This window comes from Mauremys mutica, chromosome 3, assembly GCF_020497125.1.
Source record: "Mauremys mutica isolate MM-2020 ecotype Southern chromosome 3, ASM2049712v1, whole genome shotgun sequence".
Taxonomy (NCBI): domain Eukaryota; kingdom Metazoa; phylum Chordata; order Testudines; family Geoemydidae; genus Mauremys; species Mauremys mutica.
Window position 1 is genome coordinate 66025109 of NC_059074.1, and position 26919 is coordinate 66052027.

General features: G+C 42.0%; 2 protein-coding genes across 3 annotated transcripts in view; both read left to right on the top strand.

Moving 5' to 3' along the window:
• Nucleotides 1-6626: 6626 nt before the first annotated feature.
• On the top strand, nt 6627-10112 carry RIPPLY2 (ripply transcriptional repressor 2). The gene is made up of 4 exons (XM_045011854.1): nt 6627-6841; nt 7034-7109; nt 7445-7509; nt 9642-10112. The coding sequence occupies exons 1-4, from the start codon at nt 6765-6767 to the stop codon at nt 9805-9807; spliced, it is 384 nt and encodes a 127-aa protein (XP_044867789.1). The 5' UTR covers nt 6627-6764; the 3' UTR covers nt 9808-10112.
• Nucleotides 10113-11966: 1854 nt separating this feature from the next.
• Nucleotides 11967-26919, top strand: part of LOC123367549 (cytochrome b5 reductase 4) — a 79108-nt gene continuing 64155 nt past the window's right edge. For both annotated transcript variants that reach the window (XM_045011863.1, XM_045011864.1), the window contains exons 1-3: nt 11967-12101; nt 16034-16187; nt 25021-25121. In XM_045011863.1, coding sequence (XP_044867798.1) covers nt 12027-12101; nt 16034-16187; nt 25021-25121 — 330 coding nt within the window. In that variant the 5' untranslated portion in view covers nt 11967-12026. The remainder of the gene's footprint in view (nt 12102-16033; nt 16188-25020; nt 25122-26919) is intronic.

Sequence of the window (26919 nt, forward strand, 5' to 3'; positions counted from 1 at the left end):
CATTAATGTATATAGGGCCAAAACATGATTTCATTGTACTTAGTGATAAAACTCCCACCTCATAGGAAATGCTGAGCATCACCTAGAGCTTAGCCTAGTTTTGGATACTTTAATAATATTCTGGAAACTTTTCATCCATACAAAATGTTTGTCAGGGTGGCAGAGTTGGTAACACACTGTGTGCTGTTCTTTGTAAATTCGTATCTTGTTTTCAAAGTATATAGGAAAACTGCATTTATTTCTATATCTGCAAATAAAAAAATAAAATCTGATGCTATGTACTTTAAAGACAGTACCAGATTTTCAGTCAGGCATGTGTAATTGCATACATACATTTATATGCACCTCATTTGTACATGCAAATCCCAGATGCGCAAATGAATCAAGAACTTATATGCACTCATGAGTCATGACTAACCACCTAACTGGCTGTATGGGTAAATAAATGCCTTATCTGTGTACACACATTGGATAGCTGCATGCATAAATTTGTCAGACACCTAACTTTCAAAATATGTCTGTAAAATTTTATCAAAACTGGCAACATGAAGAAGGAACTGGGCTATAAACTACCAATTACTAAGAAAGTGTTTTCCCCTGTTATCAGGATTTTCCCTGCTGACACAGTCTCAGCCAATAGAAAAGTGACAAGCTAATTACAATGGACCTGATCCTTCATTTCTAAATTTATATAGATCTCTGACCATAGTGATGGAACTAGTGGTGCTGCCGCACCCCCTGACTTGAAGTAGTAATAACAACCCAAACACATGGTTTCTACCTTCAGCACTCCCACTATAAAAATTGTTCCAGTACCACTGACTCTGACTATATAAATAAGATCTGTAGGACCAGGCCCATACGTTTCACATGTAAATTGGTACAGAATACTTTACATAATGCTTTATGTTTTATTAATAACCAAGAGGTATCCATTGCTGTTCACAGAGAGGCTTCTATGAAGCCAGCTGAATGTTTTCAGTCCAGCTATTCCCATGTCCAAGTGTGATTAGCACTGTGTTGTCAGATCTTGCTCTGAGCCATTTGGGAACACGTTCCTTGTTTGTAATAGCACACTCATATGCCCAGGCCTCTGTGTTTGCTCGTCGTCCTATTAAAAGTATATTACATTACTGGGTGTTGAACTGCTAAAAGGTATACAAGTACTCCAAATCAATTTCAGTGAGTGAATTACCCTTTGTTCCTGATAAATATCTGCTTGATATGCAGAGCTAAATTGTGTTCTCAGTTGTATTGGTGTGAATCCAGAGAAACTCTATTGAGTGACTTATACTGCCCTTGACATTTTTTTAAATTAAATTTTAACAGTTTTTTTTACAAAAATTGCACTGTGGTTGAATAAGACTGAATCCTGTAGGTTCACATGTGCAGCTGCTTTGAATGGGATAGCTGCTAATAATAAATAAATCCTTAATGCTGACATATTCTGTATTAGAGACTTTTGGAAGATGTGACATTTAATATAATCCCTGAGTATGTTTTGTTGTTATTTATGAAAAAAGTAGAAAAGCCTCATTTGTTAGTTTCTGTTCCTTTCTGTTTTTAAAGCAGAATGTATTAGATCATGACAATTAGAATTACTCTATAAGACTTACCCTGGAGTTACATAAGTGTAATTGAGAGCAACATCTGGTCCAATATTCATATTGTGTATTTTTAAAAAGCTGAGCTACGAATATCTGACACAGAACTAGTATCTGAGGCATACAAAGAGAAAAACTGTGTTAAATTCATTAAGCAAGAATTAATGAGTGACAGCCTCAATCACAAAGATTCTCTTCACACTGCAGTCAGAACTGTACTAGCTCCCACCAAATTTACAAAAGGTTATTTATGTATCGTTTTATTAATCATACTTGACCACTATTTCTTAAATGATTGTAGCATGGTTTTAATGTGGGTTAGTGTCTAGCATAGACAAGACATTGTCCTATGTATGCATTGCTAGCTAACATTCCTTTGCTTCCTTCTGTGCTACATAAATGAGGGAAGCAAAGGGGCGTATGACAGGAAATGAAGTTATTCTTCCATACTTTGTTTAACAATGCCCAGTCATACTCCAATTTAGGTAGAACCTTCTTGCCACTAGATCAGTCATAGTAAAGTATTGCAAACATAACGTTCTCTTAATAAATGGGACTTCATTGCAAAACTACAAGGCTATGAATAGTCATGTAGCATGTAAGCACACAGTGGCAACAACAGCTGCTAGTCATTATTTTCTCCTAATCTCTTCAACACCTCTGTGTTTCAGTTTGCTTTATAAGTGATAAGTCACTCTTTTCTCAAGAGTTTTTCTCATACAGGATAGCTATTAAAAGGACCTCTAAACTCTGGGGCAACTAAGGGTCACTAGCAAAGGAACAGAACTTTATTTTTTTTTATTTGAACTGTGCATCCTCTCTTCAACCTCTCTGTAGTTAAGGTGGCTCACCTTGGTAAATTACAAAATAAATAATGCTGTGGCAGTTCATCTCTGCTGTTTTGACTCTTTTCTATTTTTCTTCTACAGATAACCTGGTGCCCATCTTTTTATTCTGTTCCAAGGCTTGTGTTGATGAAGTTCTCAGAACTTAAGTGTGAGCTACAAAAACTGGTTCTCACTTCAGTCATGCAAAAATGTATTCTACCGTCAGACAGTCTTCAGGCATCTGATTTTATGCACTAACTATAGGTTGTTCCATGCTTGACAATTTGTAACAGAGAAATAAGAGAGAGAACTTGGCTTATGATCACACACTCAGATAACTGCATGGACTGCTTTATGCCCTCATCTTATCCAGTCCTTTGCTTGAGGATACAGGATAGGTATCTATTACAATGTAGTAGGAGCACTTTGTCTAGTTTAGTTTTAAGAACATAAGAACAGCCATAGTGGGTCAGACCAAAGGTCCACCTAGTCCAGTATCCTGTCTTCCGACAGTAGCCCATGTCAGGTGCTTCAGAGGGAATGAACAGAACAGGTAATCATCAAGTGATCCATCCCCTTTCTCCCATTCCCAGCATCTGGCAAACAGAGGCTGGGGCCCCATCCCTGCCCATTCTGGCTAATAACCACTGATGGACCTATCTTCCGTGAATGTATCTAGTTCTTTTTTGAACCCTCTTATAGTCTTGGCCTTCACAACATCCTCTGGCAAAGAGTTCCACAGGTTGACAGTGCATTCTGTGAAGAAATACTTCCTTTTGTTTAGTTGTTTTAAACTTGCTACCTATTAATTTCATTTGGTGACCCCAAGTTCTTGTGTTATGAGAAGAAGTAAATAACACTTCTTTATTTACTTTCTCCACACCAGTCATGATTTTATAGACCTCTATCATATCCCACCTCAGTCATCTCTTTTCCAAACTGAAAAGTCCCAGTCTCACTAATCGCTCCTCATATGGAAGCTGTTCCTTACCCCTAATCATTTTTGTTGCCTTTTTCTGTACCTTTTCCAATTTGAATACATTTTTTGAGATGGGGTGACCACATCTGCATGCAGTATTCAAGATGTGGGTGTACCCTGGATTTATATAGAGGCAATATGATATTTTCTGTCTTGCTGTCTATTACTTTCCAACATTCTGTTAGCTTTTTTGACTGATGCTGCACATTGAGTGGATATTTTCAGAGAAACATCCGCAATGATTCCAAAATCTCTTTTTTGAGTGCTAACAGCTAATTTAGACCCCATCATTTTATATGTGTAGTTGGGATTATGTTTTCCATGTGCATTACTTTGCATTTATCAACACTGAATTTCATCTGCCATTTTGTTGCTCCGTCACCCAGTTTTGTGAAATCTCTTTGTAGCTCTTTGCAGTCTGCTTTGGATTTAACTATCTTGAGTAGTTTTGTATCATCTGCAAATTTTACCACCTCACTGTTTACCCCTTTTTCCAGATCATTTATGAATATGTTGAACAGGACTGGTCCCAGAACAGACCCTTGTGGGACACCACTATTTACCTCTTTCCATTCTGAAAACTGACCATTTATTCCTACCCTTTGTTTCCTATCTTGTAACCAGTTACTGATCTGTGAGAGAACCTTCCCTGTTATCCCAGAACAGCTTACTTTGCTTAAGAGCCTTTAGTGATGGACCTTGTCAAAGGCTTTCTGAAAATATAAGTACACTATATCCACTGGATCCCCGTTATCCACGTGCATGTTGACTCCCTCAAAGAATTCTAGCAGATTGGTGAGGCAGGATTTCCTTTTACAAAAACCACGTTGACTTTTCCACAACAAATCATGTTCAGCTATGTGTCTGATAATTCTGTTCTTTACTAGAGTTTCAACCAGCTTGCCTGACACTCGGGTTAGTCTTACTGGCCTGTAATTGCCAGGATTGCCGCCGGAGTCTTTTTAAAAATTTGATTATGTCACATTAGCTATCCTCCAGTCATCTGGTAGAGAAGCTGATTTAAATGATAAGTTACATATCACAGTTAGTAGTTTTGCAATTTCACATTTGAGTTCCTTTAGAACTCTTGGGTGAATGCCATGTATTTTAACCACTTCAACTTCATCCACTATAGGAGGGGAAAAAATTCAAATAACTACATATGTTGCAGCGTAGCAGAGTTACTATGGGAATCTTACACTTTAAATGTTTGACTTCTTATCCTTAGTGAAATTGGAAAATTATATAGCCAGTGTTATTCAGAAGGTCAGACAATCACAGTGGTCCCTTCTGGCCTTGGAACCTATGTATGGTCCATTGTGTCATTTTTTATGCTGAGAGCATCCTTTGCTTCAAAATTTGCTACACTCATACCCCTCTTAAAAGCCAATGAACAGCACCAGGCTATAGATGGTGTACACCTAGTGATCCAATACATGAAGGTGATCTGCGCAGAGCACATCACAAATGCACAAAACGCATAGATTAGATAATTATTTCTCTTTCATTGTAAGAGCTTTGCTTTCTTCTCTCACTGGTTAAATAGCAGAAAGATATTAAGTCTGTATCCACATTTCTGACTTGGAGCTCTGGAAAAAAAAGTTACAGACCTAACAAACATTGACTAATTTGACTACACTTACCACAGAGCTAACAATATGGACATTTTATACATGCTGCTGTGAATTAAATAGTGTGAACTACATTGTGCCCACGATACAGTGGAAAACGCACAAGGAAATTTCTGTCCACATCTGCCCCTGGGCAGAACATTGCTTGTAACTAGCACCAGAAAGCCAATAGTCTCCCCCAAAGGGTGCAGACATGCCTCTTGGTTGTGTCATTGAGTATATTCCATTATTTGGGGGGGCTGGGTGCTCCAGTCAGCGGGCCTGACCCAGTATTGAAAGGGATGCATGCTATACCCTTCCAAAGGGTGGCAAAGCTGCTGTTGCAGCATGTACTCCCAGACCTACGAGGAACTGTGAGTTCCTGCTGTTTGAATCCCACAAAAGTGTTATTATTTACTGGCTCTTCTGTTATGCTCATTGGTTGCAGCATCTGAACTCGTAACACACAGACACAGTATTGAATGCACCCTGTGAAGCAGGGAAATTATGTGGATTGTAGTTTGAAAGTCCGGCCACTTAGTACCATGTGCTGTTACATTTTTCAAAGATATTTGTAGCTGTGCATTGGAATAAAGCATCATTGCCATATGAAAGAGAGTGAATCAATGGTCTGGATGCTTGCAGTGCTTTGGGGATGGTGGTTGGGCGGGATATACCCTATAATTTAAGAAACTCCCATAAATTAAAAGAATTATTGATATCCGATAGGGGAATATATAAAGTGCAAAATATTTTCTTTCCCTTGGTTAAGAAGGTAAATATTCACTAATAATAGGTGAAGTGCAGTAGGATTGTACCACAATGCAAAGCCATTCTCACTGGACATTTCACTTTCTCCACCATCACTATGTGAAGTTCCTTTGTCTGCCTCTCAGCACTGTGTACTGCCCTTGAAATGGTCAAAATGCAATTTAAAAAAAGTATATTTTACAAAGCTACACTGTGGCTAGATAAGATTGCATGCTGGAAGTTTGCATGTGAGAGCTGCTTTGAAAGGGATAGCTGTTAATAAAAATAAATTAATACATAAAGTAAATCAAATCATGACGGTTGAAATATTTTATATATCAGAGACTTGTAGAAGAGATAGCATTTGACATAATTTCTAAGTATGTTTTCTTATTAAGGGAATAAATAAATACAATTGTAAAGGCCTCCTTTTTCATTTTATGTTCCTTTATTTCTGCTGAGGCAGCATGGACTAGATCCTGAGCAGTAAGTAAAGCTCCTAGTCAAGCAGAAATGTATTTTTGCCCCAGAAGTGGTAGGTATTTTATTCCCCTCAGTGGTAGCAGCTAGGATAGTGCTTCAGTGCCTGTCGACACCAACCCTTATTGCAAAAAGTACACGAAACTGGGAGAATCACTTAGTCTTTCCCACACTCGCCATTTCACAGCCCAGAAGCGTGTTGTTTTTTTTTTTCATGACAGCAGCCGTGTCTGTTCAAGTGTGATTAACACTGACTTGCCAAATCTCTCCCTGGGCCATTTGGGACTTGCACGCGTCCACGCTCCTTGTTTACCCTGATGCGCCTTCACGCGTAGCCTTTTTGTTTATCTGACTAACAAATGAAAGGGAGGGGGTGGACTCCTAAATAGTCATTAGCCGAGGACTATAAAAGCCCCTCAGCCTCGGGCTAGCGGGAGAACTGATCTACTTCAGGATCATCATCGGCAAAGCAGCACCACTCCCTCGTCCGGATCCCGTGCTGTAGCGGCGAAGCATGGAGAGCGCATACATCTGCTGCTGCCCTTCACTTCAGGGGTTTAGCTCCCGGAGATGCTCCAAAGGACAACACGGGTATCCCCACTTCCTCCAGCTCAGCGAACCTACGGCGCCTTCCTTCCAGTTCCAGCAGATCAATTGCACTTGTGATCAGAGCCTGGTTTCCCCATGCCTCTTCCACCCATCGCGCTGTGGAAACTGAGTAGCCAGTCTAGGGTTAGGTGAGTATTCATCTCTATTTAACAGGATGTTTCCTTGATTCTGCAGGGCCGGGGAATTCTGGAGGCCTTGGATCCCTACCCAAAGAGATGCAGAGAGACAGCTGAGAAGAAATCAAAGTGTGGTAAGTGTCTCAAATCTGCCAATAATACTGTCCTGGCAGAGAGATGGAGAGGACCAAGCAGGTTTTCTTCCATCTGACACGTTCAGGGTACCCTGCAGGTCTGTGACTTAAAAAAAAAAATAAAAAACCCCAAAGCAACAAACTATCAATCTCCCAAACAAGGTCTGGTTGGAAAATAACCTGTGCAGCCGTAGTGAAGGGCATTTCTGAGGTTAAATGGCAATGTGTAGTTTAATAAACCAAGAATATTGAATACTGTAGCAAATTAACCTGTACAGTTTGCCAGGTTATATTTAACACCTGTGGAGTAAATTGTGTCTTTTTTTAATTCCTAGCTGTATAGTCCATATGGGATGACAGAAGCCTCAGGAAAACTTACCCAATATACACATCCAGTTAGGTAAGTTCCTATTCAAGGAATAACAGGCTCTCTAGTAACCCTCCTGATAATTAGTTTTACAGCTGTCATAATTATGAAGCAGATTTTATGGCCTTTAGTCTCCACCCATATCACCAAATGTATTTGTGGTTGTATGTACACTGGATGTATGTATGTACATCAGATAGAAACCAGTTGAGCAAAGAGTACAGCAACCTTTTCCAGAAATGTGTTGTACATTATAGCCCCTGTCCAGCAAAGCACTTAAGTACCTGCTTACTTTTAAACAGTGTGAGTAGTCCTATTGATATCAATGAAAGTACTCACATGTTTAAAGGTATGCAGGTGCTTAAGTGCTTTGCTGGATTGTGGCCTACCAAAATAAATGTTAAAAACTATCATAGTAATAATATCTTGCATTTATAAAGCTGCTTTTATTCCAGAGGGTCCAAAGGCATTTTACACTTTTCAAACAGAACTCTCCTCACCCATCCGCAAGGTGGAACTTGACAGCTGTTTGATAGCACACACCACTAACAGCTCAGGTCAGGAAGTAAAGAAGATTACTATAGCTGAAGCTGTAGGGGATCGATCTGTTGCATGTAATGAGAGCTAGTCATTATAGTATCCAGGTGATTTAGGAAGGTGGCATGAAATTGCACAAATTAATATTTTAGGTAGGACACAAAGTGCTCACAAACTTAGGCCCTGATTCTGTACATACTTGAGTAATTATATTGACCTCAGTGGGACTACTTGCATGCAAGCATGTGTGAGAGTCTCTGCAGGATTGTGGCTTTACACACTAAAAGCGAACAGGAAATGTGATACTATTTGAGTGAAAAAGATATGATGTTCAGATGCAAGATGTAGCCTAGTATAATTTATTTACAACTGACTTAGAAAGTACTTTTGAATAAGTAAATAAACCTCCTCTTATATCTTTAATTTGTTGCTGTTTATGGATGATATGTAACCAGTGTTATGAATCATTGCACAGGGAAATATATTAAATGGTGCTGGTGACAAAGTGGTTAGTGTCCATTTATCTTTCGAAACTTGTCTCATTTCTTTGCCTTTTAAATTCACCTCCCATTTTTGCTTACAATTTGTTGTTATGATTAGCTGATAGTGTAAATCATATTAGTTGGATGTCCCTGCCAATAAGGTAGAAAAAAGTCTAATTGTTATCATTGGTGTTTATAATCTGTGGGCACAATATGGGAGATCAGTTTGAAAAACTAGACGTACCAGATATGAGTTGCATGTAGTCCACAAGTGGGAAGAAACTATAGGTTTTAGTTTCATCCTGAGAAATTACTCTTGCTCTGAATGCTTTCTTTCAACTCTGTTTTCTTGTAAATGTTTATAAACTTTGTTATTTTCAAAAATTAAAAACTGTCCACATACTGTACATGCATAATAATGCACTGTAAATAATATACCATATACAAAGCAAACCAATATAACTCTCAACTGATATTTAAATTATATGATTCCCTTTTTCTCCATCTTTGCAAACACATGTGATATACTCTGGTGTAAATCAGGATCTCTGTAGTTGGTGAAGTCACACAAGTGTAAACCTGGTATGAGAGGAAAATCAGACCTAGTAATTTTTTTCTTTTAGATTAAAACTATTGAGTTTTATGGTAAAATCCATGGGCCTGATTCTCTTCTTACAACAGATTTACACCTTTTGTAACACCAATAATTTCAGTAAAGTTGATCCTGATTCTCACTGGTGTGAGAGGAGAATATAGCGCTTAGTAACAAAGCAATCCACATAATTCCTTTGGATCACATTGCAGAACTTCAGTTAATTAGGTAGCATGGAGGCTGAGTTACAGAAGTGGATCTCAGGATTCAGGTTAGTTTTTGATGCTACATTTTGTACGGTAGTATATTTGAGGCTTCTATTGGATCTGTATTTTTGACAAATTTTAAATTTCAAAATACCTATCAGATCTTCAGATAAAAGAGAAACCTTTTCTAGTGCTGACTCAGAAAGTGATACTTGTGTAGGTTGGGGGGAAGAGTTGGTGTCTGTTAGAAACACAGAAGACTTTCCTGTCCCCGGAGGCTGACAGACAAGAAACACAAAGGATAATCTCTAACAATAATAGATACACAACATTGTATATTTTTTTCAGGCTATTTTGGCCCAAGTCAAGGTGCTATGATTACTTATATCGAGAAGCTGAAGCACTTCTGAAAAACTTCCCCGTTCAAGCCACAATTTCCTTTTATGAAGACTCAGATAGTGAAGATGATAATGCTGAACTGGAGCAAGATTCGGGAATAGAATCTGATTGCTAACTATATGGAGTGCTAATACCACCTCTAAAACTTTTTAATTTAAACTTGATGTAAAAATGTATCATAGTATTTTTAAAGATAATTTATTTGAATGTAAGTTATTGGTAATAAAACTGAAATATTTTGTACATGCTATAGTACATTTGTCTGCCTTTTCTAGTCTAAGGATTGTTTTTGCTTTTAGGGGAGAAAAGGTACAAATTTGAATTTCTTAAAACAGCTGAATAATTTATTATTCTCATGAAGCCTGACACATTTAATATATTAGAGTTCTAACTCCTATACTTCGTAGCCCATAACTAACAATTCCCAAATTGCAATTTTAAAACAAGTTGCCTGATTATTCTTTCCTTTACACCAGTTTTATGATGATGTGACTCTATTGACTTCACTAGTGTAAAAATGGTGCGACTGTGTGGAAAAACAGGCCCAGTACAGTGGCTCCATAATGAAAAGTTTTCTTTATAGCTTAAGTGAAGTATATCAAGTAATTAATCTGGAACAAATATTCGTAGCTGAAGTTGATGTACTTAGAGCGGCTTACAGTGGTGTCTTCACCACGGTGAGTCGACTGCTGCCGCTCCCCTGCGGCACTCGAGTACAGGAGTTGACGGGAGAGTGCTTGGAGGAGTTGATTTATCGCGTCTAGCCTAGATGCAATAGATAAATCAATCCCCACTGGATCGATTGCTGCCCACCGATCTGGCGGGTAGTATAGACATAACTTCAGATCATACACTCACTGATGAAATGAAGTGCATACATGTGCATGGAAACAGACAGTTTAAAAGAAAAAGACAACATTTTTTCAGTGTAAACATGAGGAACCAAACTGTGCTGTCAGTCACACCCATGAAACTGGGGACAGCATTTAGGCTTGAGCACTGAATCATGCTCTCAGATACATGGGCTTATATTGCTGGATATAGTATAAAAATAGTTACTGATCATGCATGTAAACCAGACGACAGCACGAAGTAAGGAGTAAAATTGTGCTCTTATTGACTAATAGGGTTCCACTGCTACAGCTAGAAGTAGAATTTGGCCTGACATACAGTAATACATGCCTGCAAATGTGAAGACAGCAGTAAATTAATGTAATTTATAGTCAAATAACCACTTGGGGTCCAAGTCTGCCACCTGCACTCATGAGTAGTACTGTGCTCAGTCAGTATTCCCCCTGAAATTACTCAGAGTAAGGTACAACACAGTGCAATGATAGCAGAATCAGACACTTGATTCAAAAAATTTTTGTTGTGGGTTGTTGTTTTTTTTTTACACAACTGGTCCATTCTCTCCATTTCAAAACCTTCAACGTGTGACCTGGCTGTGACTGCCTGAATTTGAAAGAGAACCTGAAATAATAAATATGAGATCTGAACTACCCGATTGATTTCAGTGTATGCTAATTCAGATGTCAATGATGATACCTCATCCCTCAACATTAACAACTGTATTGTTCATCTAAGCATGTACGAAAGGAGTATTCTATAAGACAAGTATCAGAGGGGTAGCCGTGTTAGTCTGGTTCTGTAGAAGCAGCAAAGAATCCTGTGGCACCTTATAGACTAACAGACGTTTTGCAGCATGAGCTTTCGTGGGTGAATACCCACTTCTTCAGATGCAAGTAGTGGAATTAAGTACTGCATTAACCCTCAAAATACTCTTTGGAGACCATTCCGGGGGTGGAAATTCCAGTGAGATGTGCAAGGGAGCTCTTGGCCACTTTGAGCCGATTCCGGGGGCTGTTTTACAAGAGCCGGGGGCGGGGCCACCTGGCTCAGTGGTGTCCCGACAAAAAGGTATCCGGGGACCGGCGCACGCAGGCCCAGTGCCAGGGTGAAAGGCGCATCAAGGCACAATCCAATGGCCGGGAGGGAGGGGGTGTAGGTGTGCGGGCCGCAGCGCAGCACCCGCAGCGGGGCGGCACGTGGAAGCAAGTTGTGCCCCACGACACAGCGCGGCGGGGGAGGGGCGGGGGGAGTAGTAACGGCAGCACCGGCCCCTCTCTGCGGCCGGCTCGCGGGTTTGTTTTGCGCGGCCCCGGCCCCGGCCGAGGGTGGCGCGCGCGGCTCTGGAAGGAGGCGGGGTCGCTCCCCAGGCTGCTGGGCGGGCTCTGCCCCCCGCGCCTGCGCAGTTCACTCGCGGCCAGGCCGAGCCGGGGAGCGACGCCGGGGTGCGTGCGTGCGGCGGGCGGCCGCGGAGCGGAGCGGGGCAGGATGCTGAACGTCCCGGCGCCGGCCTTCCCCGCCTCCGGCTCCCAGCAGCGGGCGGCCGCTGGGGGGCGCAGCAAGGTACGGGGCTGGGGGGCGCTGCCCGGTGTCGCTCGGCTCCGCCCGGGGTCGGTGGAGCCCCGCGGGGGCCCCACAGCAGCCAAGCGGCGCCGAGACGCTGTGTGCACCCGAGCCGGGCCCGGAGTAGTGGGCAGGCGGCTGCTGTCACCCCGGGGGCCCGGAGGCAGCCCTGGGCGGGCTGCTCCCCTGCCTCGTGTTCGGAACCAGCTGCGTCCCCACACCGAGGCCCTGGGGATCGGGCACCTCTCGCCTGTTCACACGCTTCACTTGCGTTGCGCATGGTGGGGACGGAGTGCGGAGTGCGGATCAGTTCCTTTCAGTGCTAAGAGACAGAGCTGGAGTGCAGCGTTAAGTGTCAGGGCCTGGCAAGAGCAGCTCCAGAATTTCCAAAAGGAAAGTGGCATGTTTGGGTGTGCAGCAAGGAAAACCTCAGCTTAGTGAAACGTGGTATAGTTGGTCTATGGGACTCATTGCCAGAAGATATCAATTCCATCAGTATAGCAGGATTTGGCATCTTATATATAATGAAGACAGTCCACAATTACACTGTTGTATTTTTAATAATTTCATACGGTTAAAGGCTCTATCTCCTTGTGCTTCATGGCCAAAGCTAAGGAGGACACTTGCCCTGTGGGCGGACTATTTTATAATTGCCCATTTGAAGGTTCTTGCACTTTCCTTCGAAGCATCTGATACTAGCAACCGTCAGCAGGACTAAATAGATCGCCAGTCTGATGGCAATTCCAGTGTTAACCGTAACCCATATGTATTATTTCCTGTTAATTTTCTTTATTAAATCTAAACTTACATGTAGTACTTATCAATAATTTCATATAATTTATATAATTTTATCTTCTGGAATTTCATGACTTAATTTTTTTACTTTGCTGTTGTGTTAATGCTTTTTTTCTTGTTTAATTTTATGTAGTTGGCAAGTATTGGTGGAACCATTGTACTGGGTGCTGTTCGAACATTCAAGAACATGCATTCACTGGCCTTAGGAGCTTATGCTTGCTTGTTGCATTTTTGTTTCAAGTTTGTTACACTCTAATAATAGCAAAGTGGTAGGAAGGACATGAGTGGCAGCGATAAGATCAGATTGCCACATAAGTTAGGTATCTGCACAGCCTTTATGGTTCCAGATAATCTGATTTCTCTTTAGATAAAGAGGACAGTTACCGGTTCCTTGTTAAAAGAACAGGAGTACTTGTGGCACCTTAGAGACTAACAAATTTATTTCAGCATGAGCTTTTGTGAGCTACAGCTCACTTCTTCGGATGCATAGAATGGAACACACAGACAGGAGATATTTATACATACCGAGAACATGAAAAGGTGGAAGTATGCATAGCAACAGGAAAAGTCTAATCAATTGAGATGAGCTATCATCAGCAGGAGAAAAAAACCTTTTGAAGTGATAATTAAGATGACCCATAAAAGGTGTGAGGAGAACTTAACATAGGTTCCTTGTTAGACTTTCTAGGTTATCTCAGTATTTATAAAGCATTGCTCTTCTGCTGATGTTAACTTCACATTTTGCAGCTCAAACCCTACATGAGGATGGACAAGGGGGATCCGGTGGACATAGTGTACTTAGATTTCCAGAAAGCCTTTGACAAGGTCCCTCACCAAAGGCTCTTACGTAAATTAAGCTGTCATGGGATGAAAGGGAAGGTCCTTTCATGGATTGAGAACTGGTTAAAGGACAGGGAACAAAGGGTAGGAATTAATGGTAAATTCTCAGAATGGAGAGGGGTAACTAGTGGTGTTCCCCAAGGGTCAGTCCTAGGACCAATCCTATTCAATTTATTCATAAATGATCTGGAGAAAGGGGTAAACAGTGAGGTGGCAAAGTTTGCAGATGATACTAAACTACTCAAGATAGTTAAGACCAAAGCAGATTGTGAAGAACTTCAAAAAGATCTCACAAAACTAAGTGATTGGGCAACAAAATGGCAAATGAAATTTAATGTGGATAAATGTAAAGTAATGCACATTGGAAAAAATAACCCCAACTATACATACAACATGATGGGGGCTAATTTAGCTACAATGAGTCAGGAAAAAGATCTTGGAGTTATCGTGGATAGTTCTCTGAAGATGTCCACGCAGTGTGCAGAGGCGGTCAAAAAAGCAAACAGGATGTTAGGAATCATTAAAAAGGGGATAGAGAATAAGACTGAGAATATATTATTGCCCTTATATAAATCCATGGTACGCCCACATCTCGAATACTGTGTACAGATGTGGTCTCCTCACCTCAAAAAAGATATTCTAGCACTAGAAAAGGTTCAGAAAAGAGCAACTAAAATGATTAGGGGTTTAGAGAGGGTCCCATATGAGGATAGATTAAAGAGGCTAAGACTCTTCAGTTTGGAAAAGAGAAGACTAAGGGGGACATGATAGAGGTATATAAAATCATGAGTGATGTTGAGAAAGTGGATAAGGAAAAGTTATTTACTTATTCCCATAGTACAAGAACTAGGGGTCACCAAATGAAATTAATAGGCAGCAGGTTTAAAACAAATAAAAGGAAGTTCTTCTTCACGCAGCGCACAGTCAACTTGTGGAACTCCTTACCTGAGGAGGTTGTGAAGGCTAGGACTATAACAATGTTTAAGAGGGGACTGGATAAATTCATGGTGGCTAAGTCCATAAATGGCTATTAGCCAGGATGGGTAAGAATGGTGTCCCTAGCCTCTGTTCGTCAGAGGATGGAGATGGATGGCAGGAGAGAGATCACTTGATCATTGCCTGTTAGGTTCACTCCCTCAGGGGCACCTGGCATTGGCCACTGTCGGTAGACAGATACTGGGCTAGATGGACCTTTGGTCTACCCGGTACGGCCTTTCTTATGTTCTTATGTTATGTTCTTAATAAAGCTCTTCTGTTTAGGTTCCTAAATAAGGTGGGCCTGGCTTTCAAAAGTCCTGAGGACACTTGGCTCCTGTTGCCTTCAATGGGAGCAGGATGTGTTCAGCGTTTTTAAAATAAGGCTCTATTTATTTAGGAGCCTAACTTATAGGCATCTGCTGTGATAATTTTGACCATGTCAAATTTAAATTCTGATTCCCTATGCAATATTCTCCAGTCCTCCCTTTTTCTTCATCTTCTCTTCTGTACACTCATGTGCTTTTTCACCTCTTTTGCCATATGCAAGGCTTGAAAATTTGATCATTGGTTTAAACCTGCTAGGCACAGATTAGTATTAAAGGTGTTAAAGATCAATGCCCAGGAGAGAGACCATCCTCACTTCCAACTTTTGGGAAAGGGAAGGTCCTGCTAGGATGGTATCCCTGGTTCTTTTTGGTCAGTCAATGACCGGTAAACTTAGAGATGTGTTTTCTTTGGGTGCTTGAATAGAGGAGGAATAGGTGTATCTATGTCTTCTTGAGCCTCCTAGCTGCTATGCAGTTTGGTGGAGATTCCTCTATCTGATGTTAAGGGTGTGTTTGTAATACTCTCTCTCCCTAAATTGTCTTCTTGACTCCCTTCTTTCTGTGAATAGCTCTATTTCCTTTGCTATTCATAGACTTCCCAGCCAGCAGCAGAATGAAACTGGTGTGACTCTTCACTACTGCAGTGAAGATTTGGTGTCTGCAGTCCAGTTTGTTGGCAAATATCCTCCCAGTGGGTGCTAATGTGGGCAGTTGAAGGGTAAGGATTGAAAGGGCAAGGAGAGAGTGGAGAATGCCACTTGCCTCAAGTGAGTAGGTAGCTGTCGTAAGTGGTTTCACTTTGGTCCAAGGGGTTCCCAATAGCAGTAGAGAAAACAAACAAGTGTGTCATCACTCTATCCGTACCCTCTTTTAAAAACAAAACAAGTAGTCTTTTGAATGTGCACTTTTCCAATAAAAGGTATTACCTCACCCACTTTGTCTCACACTTTTCCTTTAGCATTTTACAATGTTAGCATATATTTTACTTTTTAGGTCCCTTTAAAACCAGGCAGAAGTCTTATGGATTGGATTCGACTAACTAAAAGTGGAAAAGACTTAACTGGATTGAAAGGACGATTAATTGAAGTGACTGAAGAAGAGCTTGCTAAACACAGTAAAAAAGATGATTGCTGGATATGTATAAGAGGTGGGTTATTTACCCAAAAAATACATATAGACAGTGTGTGTGTCATTTCTTCTCATTCATAAGTTGGTAGTTTGGGCATGTTTTACAACTTAGGCCAAATCCACTTTTGGCATAAGTGGCTATAGCTCTGTTTAAGTTAAATTGTTTAAACCAGGAGTGAAATCTGATTTTTAGTGCACAGATTACAGGGATACCCATTTACCTTATTCCCTCTTCTGTCCACTAACCCTAAATCCATTATAGATTTTTTCCTCAACAGGAGACATTAAAAAGGTGCCTCCAAAACTAGAACTGCAGCCGTGGTAAATTCTCATGTTGTCAACTGTGACTTGCAAATTGTGAACCCTGGAAGTTGCTTTCTTACAGAGCTAATGCATGTTGTGTAGCTGAGCTTCTTGGAGGAGGTGTGCAACTTGAACGGTAGTATTAGAATGCTTTGTGCTTATGAAACTATAAAGCCTCCCTGGCTCTTGACGGGGTGTGGTCAGATATTTCCTTGCAATAACGTGACGGGTTGGATCACAGAAACCCCCTTTGGGACTGCCACCTGGTGTGCCGAGACTACCTCTGAGCCTGTTTTCCCTGGCACCTTGAGACTTCAGAACCTTGCCTAGTTTGAGCCAGACACGCTAGCCTGCTACAGACACAGACCCAGGTCTGAACCACATCCCCCCAAAACTGTAGGCTTAACTGAAAACAGCTTAAGAAGTGTTCCTGTCTCCAGCACTCAGGTACCCAGCTCCCAGTGGGGTCCAAACCCCAAATAAATCCATTTTACCCTGTATAAAGCTTATACAGGATAAATTGTTCACCTTCTATAACACTGATAAAGAGATATGCACAGTTGTTCCCCTCCCTCCACTCCCCCCCGGTATTAATACATACTCTGGGTTAATTAATAAGTAAAAGTGATTTTATTAAATACAAAAAGTAGGATTTAAGTTGTTCCAAGTAATAACAGACAGAACAAAGTGAATTACCAAGCAAAATAAAATAAAACACGCAAGTCTAATACTAATACAGTAAGAAAATGATTACAGATGTTCCAATAAGCTCACCATCACAGATGTTCCAATAAGCTTCTGTTACAGACTAGCCTCCTCCGAGTCTGGGTCTAGCAATCACTCACTCCCCTGCAGTTATTGTCCTTTGTTCCAGTTTCTTTCAGGTATCTTTGGGGGTGGAGAGGCTATCTCTTGATCCAGCTGAAGACCAAATGGAGGGGTCTCCCAGGGGCATAAATAGACTTGCCCTTGTGGGTGGATACTCCCTCCTCTCTCCTATGCATAACCCAGCTTCAAGCTGGAGTTTTGGAGTCACATGGGCAAGTCACATGTCCATGCATGACTCAGAACTTTACAGGTGGCAGCCATTGTTCACAAGCTACCTTCAACATCCCAAGTAGACTTCTTATGTGGATTGGAGCCTTCCAGGGTTCCATTGTCCGTTAAGTGTTTCTTGATTGGGCACTTAACTTGCAAATTCTTTTCTTAAGAAGCTGACCAAATGCCTTACTAAGGCTACTTAAAATCAAACAAGTATACAGACAATATTCATAACTTCAAATACAAAAGTGATACATGCATACAAATAGGATGAATGTATTCAATAGATCATAACCTTTACAGAGATATGTTACATGGCATATGTAGCATAAAATATATTCCAGTTATGTCATATATACGTTCATAAGCATATTTCCATAAAGCATTATGGGGTGCAACATCACAAAAGTTTTAGTGAGATTTAGCGTGTGCTTGCTTTCAACTCAGCCATCCTGGGGAGGTGAGACCATGTCCCTTCCTAGGTCAGTCTATGCTAGCTGGTCTCTTGAATGTTGGAGTGTTTGTCACTATACTTTGGAATACCCCACTTGGTGGGTGTTTTGTATGGAAATCTTTTTCTCCACCCTTGCTTCCCTCTAAAGCATTCACACAGAGCTGAGCATATTTTAGTCCTGTCATATATTTGTATATTAAAATGACAGAATGCAGTTTCTTACTTGGGATCAAACTAAAACCAATATGAAACAGCAAGATCAATATTAAAAAAATTGGTAAAAGTATGAAAGTCAAAATGCTGACATGCAGACAATCTTTACCTTGTCAGAGTTCAAAAAACACTAACAGATGAAGGAGCATTAGTAATAACTTTTAATATTATTGTCTTTAAATTATTTTTGACTTACATGATATTCTAAGGGAGAAGTAAGCAGGTGTGTAAGCACATATTCGTATCCTTATGTCTTCAATATAATAATGCAAATTACAGTTGTTTACATTTAGCTGTAGCAGATGTCTGTGGAAACTAATTTTTTTAAATGACTTCTACTGAATCTTAGATCAAACATTCCAGTAAAAGCACCTCATCTTTCTTTGGCCTTGTAGTAATTAAAATAAATGTATTGTGAAAACCGAAGCTCTTAGTATAAGCAGTGTTCTTCTGGATATTTGATTGCTGGTATGCAGCTCAGTTGAGAATAGCATACTGAGCACGTAGTTGTGTGTTTGTATTTCTTTTCCTAACTATTTTTCTCCAAAACTGGCAAAGCGTATGTTTGCAGACAGTTCAGTAATTCTTTATAGACCTCAATCTTCATAAACTCATTTAACATAAGTGTGATGTGGGGCAGCAGTGCCTTCATAGAAATACCTGTAGTCCCTTACTTTCTGAGCTAGGAGAGGTGGAATTGTCCTGGGGTAAAGCACTACTTCCCTGAGAAGAAGAGAAAAAGTGCTTTGTCACAATATCGACTTTTTTGACTCTTTAAGGAGTAGCTTTGATATACTCTGAATGGAGTTTATGCCATTCAAAAGTTGGTTTGGAACAAAACAGAACAGTTTACTGCCACATGCTTGATCTTTGACATACTTGCAAAAGTATAGTGGTAGTATAGTCAAAAGAAAGCTGGAGTACCATGGTATCTTCTGCATCTCAAGCTTCTTCCAGAAAGAACCTCTTCCTGTAGTCAATCCAAAACACGACTGCAAAATCTTTCTTTCCTGCTGTTCTGACAATCCTTCCCCATTCTGGCTTCCCTTCTCCCGAGCTGCAGGGGTTCGGGGCTTCAGCCCCCCAGCTCTGCTCTGCTCCCAGTTTCAGCCTGGGGGGGGGGACGCACACCAGGGCTCCCCATGGCTCTGCTCCTGGTTTCAGCGGGGGGATGCTGGGTCTCAGGGCTTTAGCTATGGGGGAACGCTGGGATTGAAACCAGTGCCCCCTACCTAAAGCTCCCAGCCCCCTCTGGCCCCCCTCCCCCGTAGGGCTGAGGCCAGGAACGGGACCTCGAGGCTGAAGCCAGGAATGGAGCCACAGGGCTGATGCCCTGAGCCCCAGTGCTCCCCACGGTGCTACCGAGGGTTAGAAGCCCCAAGGCCCCCTGCAGCTGAAGCTTTGAGCCCCCGAGGCAGCACAGTGTTTGCTGGGTTGGTGTTTTGGTTTTGTTTTGTCTCCACTGCTGCCTGATTGATTACTTTCAGGTCCACATGGTTAAGGCAGTGATTTAGTCATGGCTATTTTTAGTAAAAGTCATGGACAGATCACGGGCAATAAACAAAAATTCACGGCCTGTGACCTGTCCATGACTTTTACTATACAGTATACCTCTGACTAAATCTTAGCTGGGTGTGGGGGCACGGCTGTTGAGGGTCAGGGGGCCGCTGCTCGGGGGAGGATGCAGGGGGGCTGCTGCTTTGGGGGGGGCAGGAGCCACCGAGCAGCAGCTGCTCCGGCTGCTCCCGGGGCCGCTCACCTACCGCTGCTCCCACAGCCCCCGGGACTGCTGCTCAGGTGGTTCCTGGGGCCAGCTGCACCGGCCGCTGCTCTGGCAGTCCCTGGGGCCAGCTTCCCAGAGCATCCTGAGCAGTAGTCGGTGCGGCTGGCTGCGGGGTCACTCCAGCAACGGCCGGTGTGGTTGTCCCTGGGGCCACCTGAGCAGCTCGGGCAGCCCTGGGGTCAGCCACAGCAGCCGGGGCAGAAGTCACGGAGGTTGCAGAAAGTCACAGAATCTGCGACCTCCGTGACAGACACAGAGCCCTACACATGGTGGTGTCCGGTTGACTGATAAGTCCATAACTCTGGTGTTCGGATCTTTGAGGTTCTACTGTATTTGCTTGGCACACTTCACCTGTGTAGCATATTGTACTCAAGGACCATACAATATTTAAAGTTATGAAGGTCCCTGAAGTTGTAACCACATCTCTAAGTACGTACATGATTTGTAAGAACTTAGTACTAGTACTGTATGTCTCATACACTGTTTTGGGTTTTTCATGTATGATCATATGGACCTAATCAAAGCCCACTGAAGTGAATGGGGGTTTTTCTTTTGTCTTCTGTTGGCCTTGGATCAGGCTCACGTGCATAAGAAGAGACCATTCCAAGCATAAGTGATGGCAGGAAATAGAATGAAGAACAGAGCGATAGAAGGACACAGAGAAATGGAGGCCTGGAAAGAGCATAGGAAGTGAGAGAGGAAAAGAATGACGATGTAGGCTGTGGCAAAAATACGAAGAGCTTTGAGAGGGTGGATAAAGCACATAGACTTGATACCAAAGAGGAAAAATGCTAAATAGATTTGGGGAAGGAGTGTGTGTGTGTGGGGGGGGGGGGGGGCAGGGAGAGGTATCAGTGGAGGAGGGAAGTTGAGAATCGGTGTTATGACAATAGTGGAATTGTCAATTCAGATGGATTGGGAGGAAAGGCGGACTTTAGTGTTTGATACTGATTGAGATGGAAGTTGGACGTGCATGTGCAGAATCTGGTAAGACAAATATGAAATTGAATGGGGGGGCAAACTTGGGGCTGAGTGGTGGCTTTGGGAGTCTGTCAAGCTGAATGTAGCAGCAGCATCTAGCTCAGGGGCCGGCAGCCTTTCAGAAGTGGGGTGCCGAGTCTTCATTTATTCACTCTAAGGTTTTGTGTGCCAGTAATACATTTTAACCTTTTTAGAAGGTCTCTTTCTAGAAGTCTATAATATATAACTAAACTGTTTTTGTATGTAAAGTAAATAAGGTTTCAAAATGTTTAGAAGCTTCATTTAAAATTAAATTAAAATGCAGAGCCCCCCGGACCGGTGGCCAGGACCCGGGCAGTGTGAGTGCCGCTGAAAATCAGCTTGCATGCCGCCTTCAGCACACGTGCCAAAGGTTGCCTACACGAATCTAGTTCATAATAATAATATCCTAATAATCTGGGTTTTCACTGACTAAATGTCCTCCTCGTATGCAGTGTTCAGTACTGCACAGAAAATGGTGTAGTTAGCAAATCCAGCAGAAAAATAATCTTTTATAAACTTGCAAATATCAAGGTGTACGTTCTGCATTTTCATTGTTCACCCGTTTCACTTTTATCAGTTTTCTTATGCTTATTGAATTTATAATTTTATAAAACTATCCATAGGCAGCATTCTGTTTTTCTATATCTGTTTTATGCAAGAAGCATCCACTGTATGCAGACCTCTTGACATATTGTCACTGAAATTGATAGTAAACGCAAAACAAAGTATAAAATACTAAACACTGTGAATAGTAATATGATTTGTACTTGAGGGAGGGAGCTTTTTCCCCCCTTAACATACACTGATTTGCACACAACAGAAGAAATGTAATTTAAGTTAGGAACCAGTAATACGGGCATGTGTACTTAATACTTTATAATATTTTGCTTTTATATATAGTCTTCCATCCAAGGATTGCAAGCCATTTTACACATACTCAATTGATTAAACCTTAGCATCTTTGTAAAATGAGTATACTCATTCTGTGGGCTTGTCTACACTGGCAGCTTTTTGCACTCAAATTGCAGATGTGTACACACTGCCAAGCCACTTTGTGCGCAGAAACTCCTCAGTTGCAGCGCTGCAAAAAACCACTTGGATGAGAGTCGTAAGGCTATTTGCGCAGAGGCTCCAGCGCTCTATTGCCAGTGTAGACACTTGATTGCTTTCTGTGCTGTAATTGGCCTCCGGAACTGTCCTATAATGCCTCAAGTGGCCGCTCTGCTCATTGTTTTGAACTCAGCTGCCCTGGAGAGATGTACCCCTCCCCTTTCAAAGCACCAATTCTGGCAGCTGCATGCTGTGCTGATCTGCTCTGGGACACAAAACAAACCATTAATGTGGTATGCTCCTGCTGTTGAACACAGAGGCAGGTGTGTGTGTGTGAGAGAGAGAGAGAGATTGCTGTGCAGAGAGCCCAGGGAGGGAGGCAGGTGCTGATGTCGGGGTTTCTCCCACCCCCTGCCTCAGGACTGGTTGCTTCTTGCCGCTGTCTGAACTTACAAGACAGCCTGCTGACACACTCTGTCCCCCAAAACACACTGTCTCTCTCCCCCTCTCCACACACACACACACACTCTCTCTCTCTCCCTGTCTCACACACTCTCCTCTCTGCCAGCTGCTTTTCAACTGAAGTGGAATGTAGTAGGATGCCCATGGAACAATGGGATTGGGAAACCTGTGTCATGTGATGCTGTGCCTTACCCATAAGGCATTGCAAACCCTTCCCAAAGCACTCTGCGGCCAGTTGCACAGTGTGATAGCTACCACAATGCAGTGCTGTTATTGCTGTTGCAAGAGCTGCTAATGTGGATGCGCTCCAGCATCACGGAGCACAGTGTGAACACGCAACAGAGTTTTAATTCCAGTGTTTTAATAAAAGGGGTATAACTTGTGGTGTAGAATCTTGCCACTGTAGACGTACCCTGTAGATATGAGAAACTGGCACAGAAGTTAGTGACTTACTTATGATCACACAGTGAGTCAGTGGTAGATTTTGACAAGAATAGGTAGAGCCCTGTGTGGATAGCGATTTATATCCACACTATTTGTGGAACCTCAGGGCTTTTCTGGGAATCACAGCAGCGAAAGGAGCAGAACGTGGGGCCGCTGCTCCTCCGGCGCTGCTGTACCACCCCTAGCCCTGCCCCCAGCCCTGCCCTCATCCCTTCCATGCAGCTGCCTGTCTCTCCTGTCTGGGGGCGTGCGCACCGCTTGCACACACTAGCATGATCTAGGACAGCAGCCGGCGAGCATGGAGCCTGCACCAGTGGGTAGGGGCTAGAGGTGGTACAGCCATGCTGGAGGCGCTGCCAGCATGGGGCGATGGCTCCTGGGAGTGACGGCCCCACATTCTGCCCCTTTCACCGCTTCAGTTCCCAGGAGAGTCCTGCAGTTCCACAGATTCCGATTTATATCTGCGGATATAAATTTGTATCCGTGCAGGGCTCTTTAACATATCTGCTATTTGGGTTGTGAGCCATTAAGATTATATTCTCCACTCTTTGAATTAATAATATGTGCAAATCACAATTTTTATTCAATATATGCTAGAATAGGTTAAGTTTAAGAATGTATGGTATGACCTATCTTTGGCTATTCTTTGTTAGTTCATCTTTCCATTCTAAGGTTTATATTATAGGCGTAAAGGTTACACGGGTGTTTCTATGCTAAAGGGTCATTTTCAGATGGGGTTAAACTTTCTCAAACTGTATCTTTCAGGTGTAAATCTTGGATATAAACGGGCTAAAAATGGTTCAGTTTTTGAGGACAAGGAGTAGAACAATGTCTCTTGGGAGGATCTGTATTTGAACAGCTTTGATGTCTTAGCAGGGAGTGACTGGAAATTTTAAATTTGTTATGGACCCTAGGGCCTGATTTTCAGAGGTGATCTGGAGTAATGGATGGGCAGGACCTCTAGAAATCAGGCCCTAGGTTGAAAGTTTGCTTATTGGAGGTCTGCTGAAGCGCTACATAGATTTGAAAGTTACAAGGGTTTAAACAGTATATGCAAACTAGTGTTTATTGAATAAGATTTCATTGGCTCTGAGCATGTGTGTGAATGTAAAAGGTGTACTGGAAATGTTTTGGAGGATCCCTTGCCTCACTGAGTGCATGTCATACAGGACTGAGCATTTTATTGTTAAGCAAGTAGCTGCACATACATGAATTACTTTTGTTTTTGTAATTTTTCCTGGTAAAAAACCCTAGTAAACGCCATATAAAACCTCCATTAAAAAACATTAAGATTGTGAATTGAAGCACTCACAAGTCTGGGTGCGGCAAAGTTATGTCTGAATGCATTATAATAGCTTTAATTACATGATCATATGTAGCTTATTTTCTTCAACATCCCTGCTTTATTGTTTGCACAGGTTGAGTGGTGAATGGGGTAGTATTTTGTAGTTAAATAAGGTTGCAAGGTAGTTAAATAAGGTTGTGAGGTTATAACATGGGCAGGATGTCATGTTGCTGAGGGTATGAAGAAAGTCAGTTTTGTTTTTTTTTTAAAGCTTAGAAAAATTAAATTCTATGTAAAGGCATCTTCCAGGCATTCTTCTAAGCTAGGCATATTTTTGGCACAGAACAAATTTAGTCACTTTTAAACAGTCATCTGTTATATGTTGATTTTAAAATTTAGGTCTTAATCCTGCCAAGACTTGAGCAGTTCACTAACTTTAAATGTGAGAGTAGACCCATTGATTTCAATGGGACAACTCATGCTTAAGTCTTTGCAGGACTGGGATTTTAGGCTGCCTGATATTACTCTATTTAATTAAACAAAATAGCTGTTGTATGACATGTAGCGATTTGGAATTTTCCAATCTGCTTCATTTTAACATTTTTTTCTTTGTTCATTATTGTATTACTGTGGATTGAAGTATAGTGCAGTAGTATTTCATAATATTCTTTATGCCAAGATCTCTGCTGTTTTCCATGTCTGAAGAACATTGAAATATTTTAAAATTAAAATTTGTTTTCTCCAAATAAGTTAAAGTACACATTTTTAATTAGAGAATTCTTTGCTATGATTTATACCTTCATTTTTTGATGCAGGGCTTGTGTATAATGTCACTCCATATATGGAGTATCACCCTGGTGGTGACGATGAGCTAATGCGAGCAGCAGGAGCAGATGGCACAGATCTCTTTGATCAGGTAAGAATACTGGAAGTAAACGACACTCACTTTGTTAAAAGTTGTTCTGAAAATTGCACATTTTCTGAGTTTCTTAGGGCATTCGGCGCATGGAGAGTGGAAAAAAGTTATTAAAACATGTTCAGGACTTGGGTTCCAATACAGTAAAGCCTGACCATTCTTCCATTTTCACTTTGGTGTTTTAGACTATAGAGTTGGAGTATTTCTCATAGCTAAAGCTCTGAAGAACTATTGAAAATCAAAAATCCTTAGTTTCTCAAATCCTTTTATAGCAGGAAACTTGCTATTTATCTTGTTTGTATATCTGACTAATTATCCTCTACTGTGTTCCCACTTTTCCCACTGCATTTAACTTCTTGTCCTTGATTTCAAAGCCTTACATATCTCCTCTAGACTTCTATCATGTTACGCCCCATTTCCTCTTCTCCACCCACAGTGTTGGTCTTGATGCATGGTTTGTCCAGTTGTCCCACAATGGTTTCATGCCTTTTTTTTTGGTACTACTCCTTATCATGTAAACTGTCCCAATTCTGGTCTGATAAATCACTGCCTTTTCTTCATTCATATGACTCCTTAAAATTAACTGCTTCTCTGCTTACAAGAATGTAATTCACCCATGATAGTGTATATGTACCTAAACTGTATGATCTTATTGTTATATATCTTCTTCTTCTTCACCATCCCCTTTCCTGTTCTTTGTTACTCTTACACATCACCTCTAAACTAGTTTTAGCTCTCTGGGGTGGAGGCAGTATTTCCTATTTGTCCTTCAAAATACCTAGCGCATGACTTGGGTCATGTAAACATAATAAAAATTTACAGTAAATAACTATTCAAAGAATCCAGGAGTAACTTTAAAGACTGCTGAATCCAAATACTTGCAAAACATGAAATATAGTGTACAAATTACAGTATCTCCCATTTTCCGAGGGTCTAGGAAAGAGAGATGACCAGTCGACTTCCAGTACAAAAGACAATGAAGCAAAATAAACATGTAAAAAAATCAAACTCTGATTAATAAAAGGTCCTTAGATATGTGCTAATACCTTTGTGGCCCTGATGCTCCTGCCTGTGTTGATTAATGTAGCACAGGGGTGGCCATCTGAGTATGGAAATTGTATGGCGGCACATGAATGCTTGCGAAATTGGGGTTAGGGAGCAGGAGGGAGTGAGGGCTCTGGGGTAGGGCCAGGAATGAGGAGTTCAGGATGTAGGAGGGGGCTCTGGGCTGGGGGTTGGACTGCGTGGGTGGGGGAGAGGGCTCTGGCTGGTGGTGTGAGCTCTGGGGTGGGGTGGGATGAGGGGTTTGGGATGCAGGAGGGGGCTCCAGTCTGGGACTGAGGGGTTTGAAGGATGGGAGAGAGTTCCGAGCTGGGGCAGGAGGTTGGGGTGTGGGAGGAGGTCAGGGGAGCAGGCTCAGGGAGATGCTTACCTCAAGCAGCTCCGGGAAGCAGCGGCATATCCCCTCTCTGGCTCCTGTGCGGAGGTGCGGCCAGGTTCCCAGCCAATGGGAGCTGTGGGGGCGGAGCTTGGGGCAGGGGCAGTGTGCGGAGCCCCCTGGCTGCCCCTACATGTAGGAACCGGAGCTGGGACATGCTGCTGCTTCTGGGAGTTGCGCAGAGCCATGGCACGTGTGGAGCGGGACAAGCCCCAGACCCTGCTTCCTGGCAGGAGCTCAAGTGCTGGATTAAAACATCCGATGGGCCAGATGTGGCCCATGGGCCGTAGTTTGGCCACCCCGATGTAGCATCTCAAAATTTAACAAGTGTGTTTGAGACACCAAAATAAAAACTGAGCT

Excerpts from the sequence above, each read along its gene's own strand:
- RIPPLY2 (XM_045011854.1), top strand. The coding sequence starts at position 6,765 with ATGGAGAGCGCATACATCTGCTGCTGCCCTTCACTTCAGGGGTTTAGC. Across the intron at positions 6,842-7,033 it reads TGCTCCAAAGGACAACACGG|GGCCGGGGAATTCTGGAGGC; the intron begins GTATCCCCACTT and ends TTGATTCTGCAG. Across the intron at positions 7,510-9,641 it reads CAATATACACATCCAGTTAG|GCTATTTTGGCCCAAGTCAA; the intron begins GTAAGTTCCTAT and ends TATTTTTTTCAG.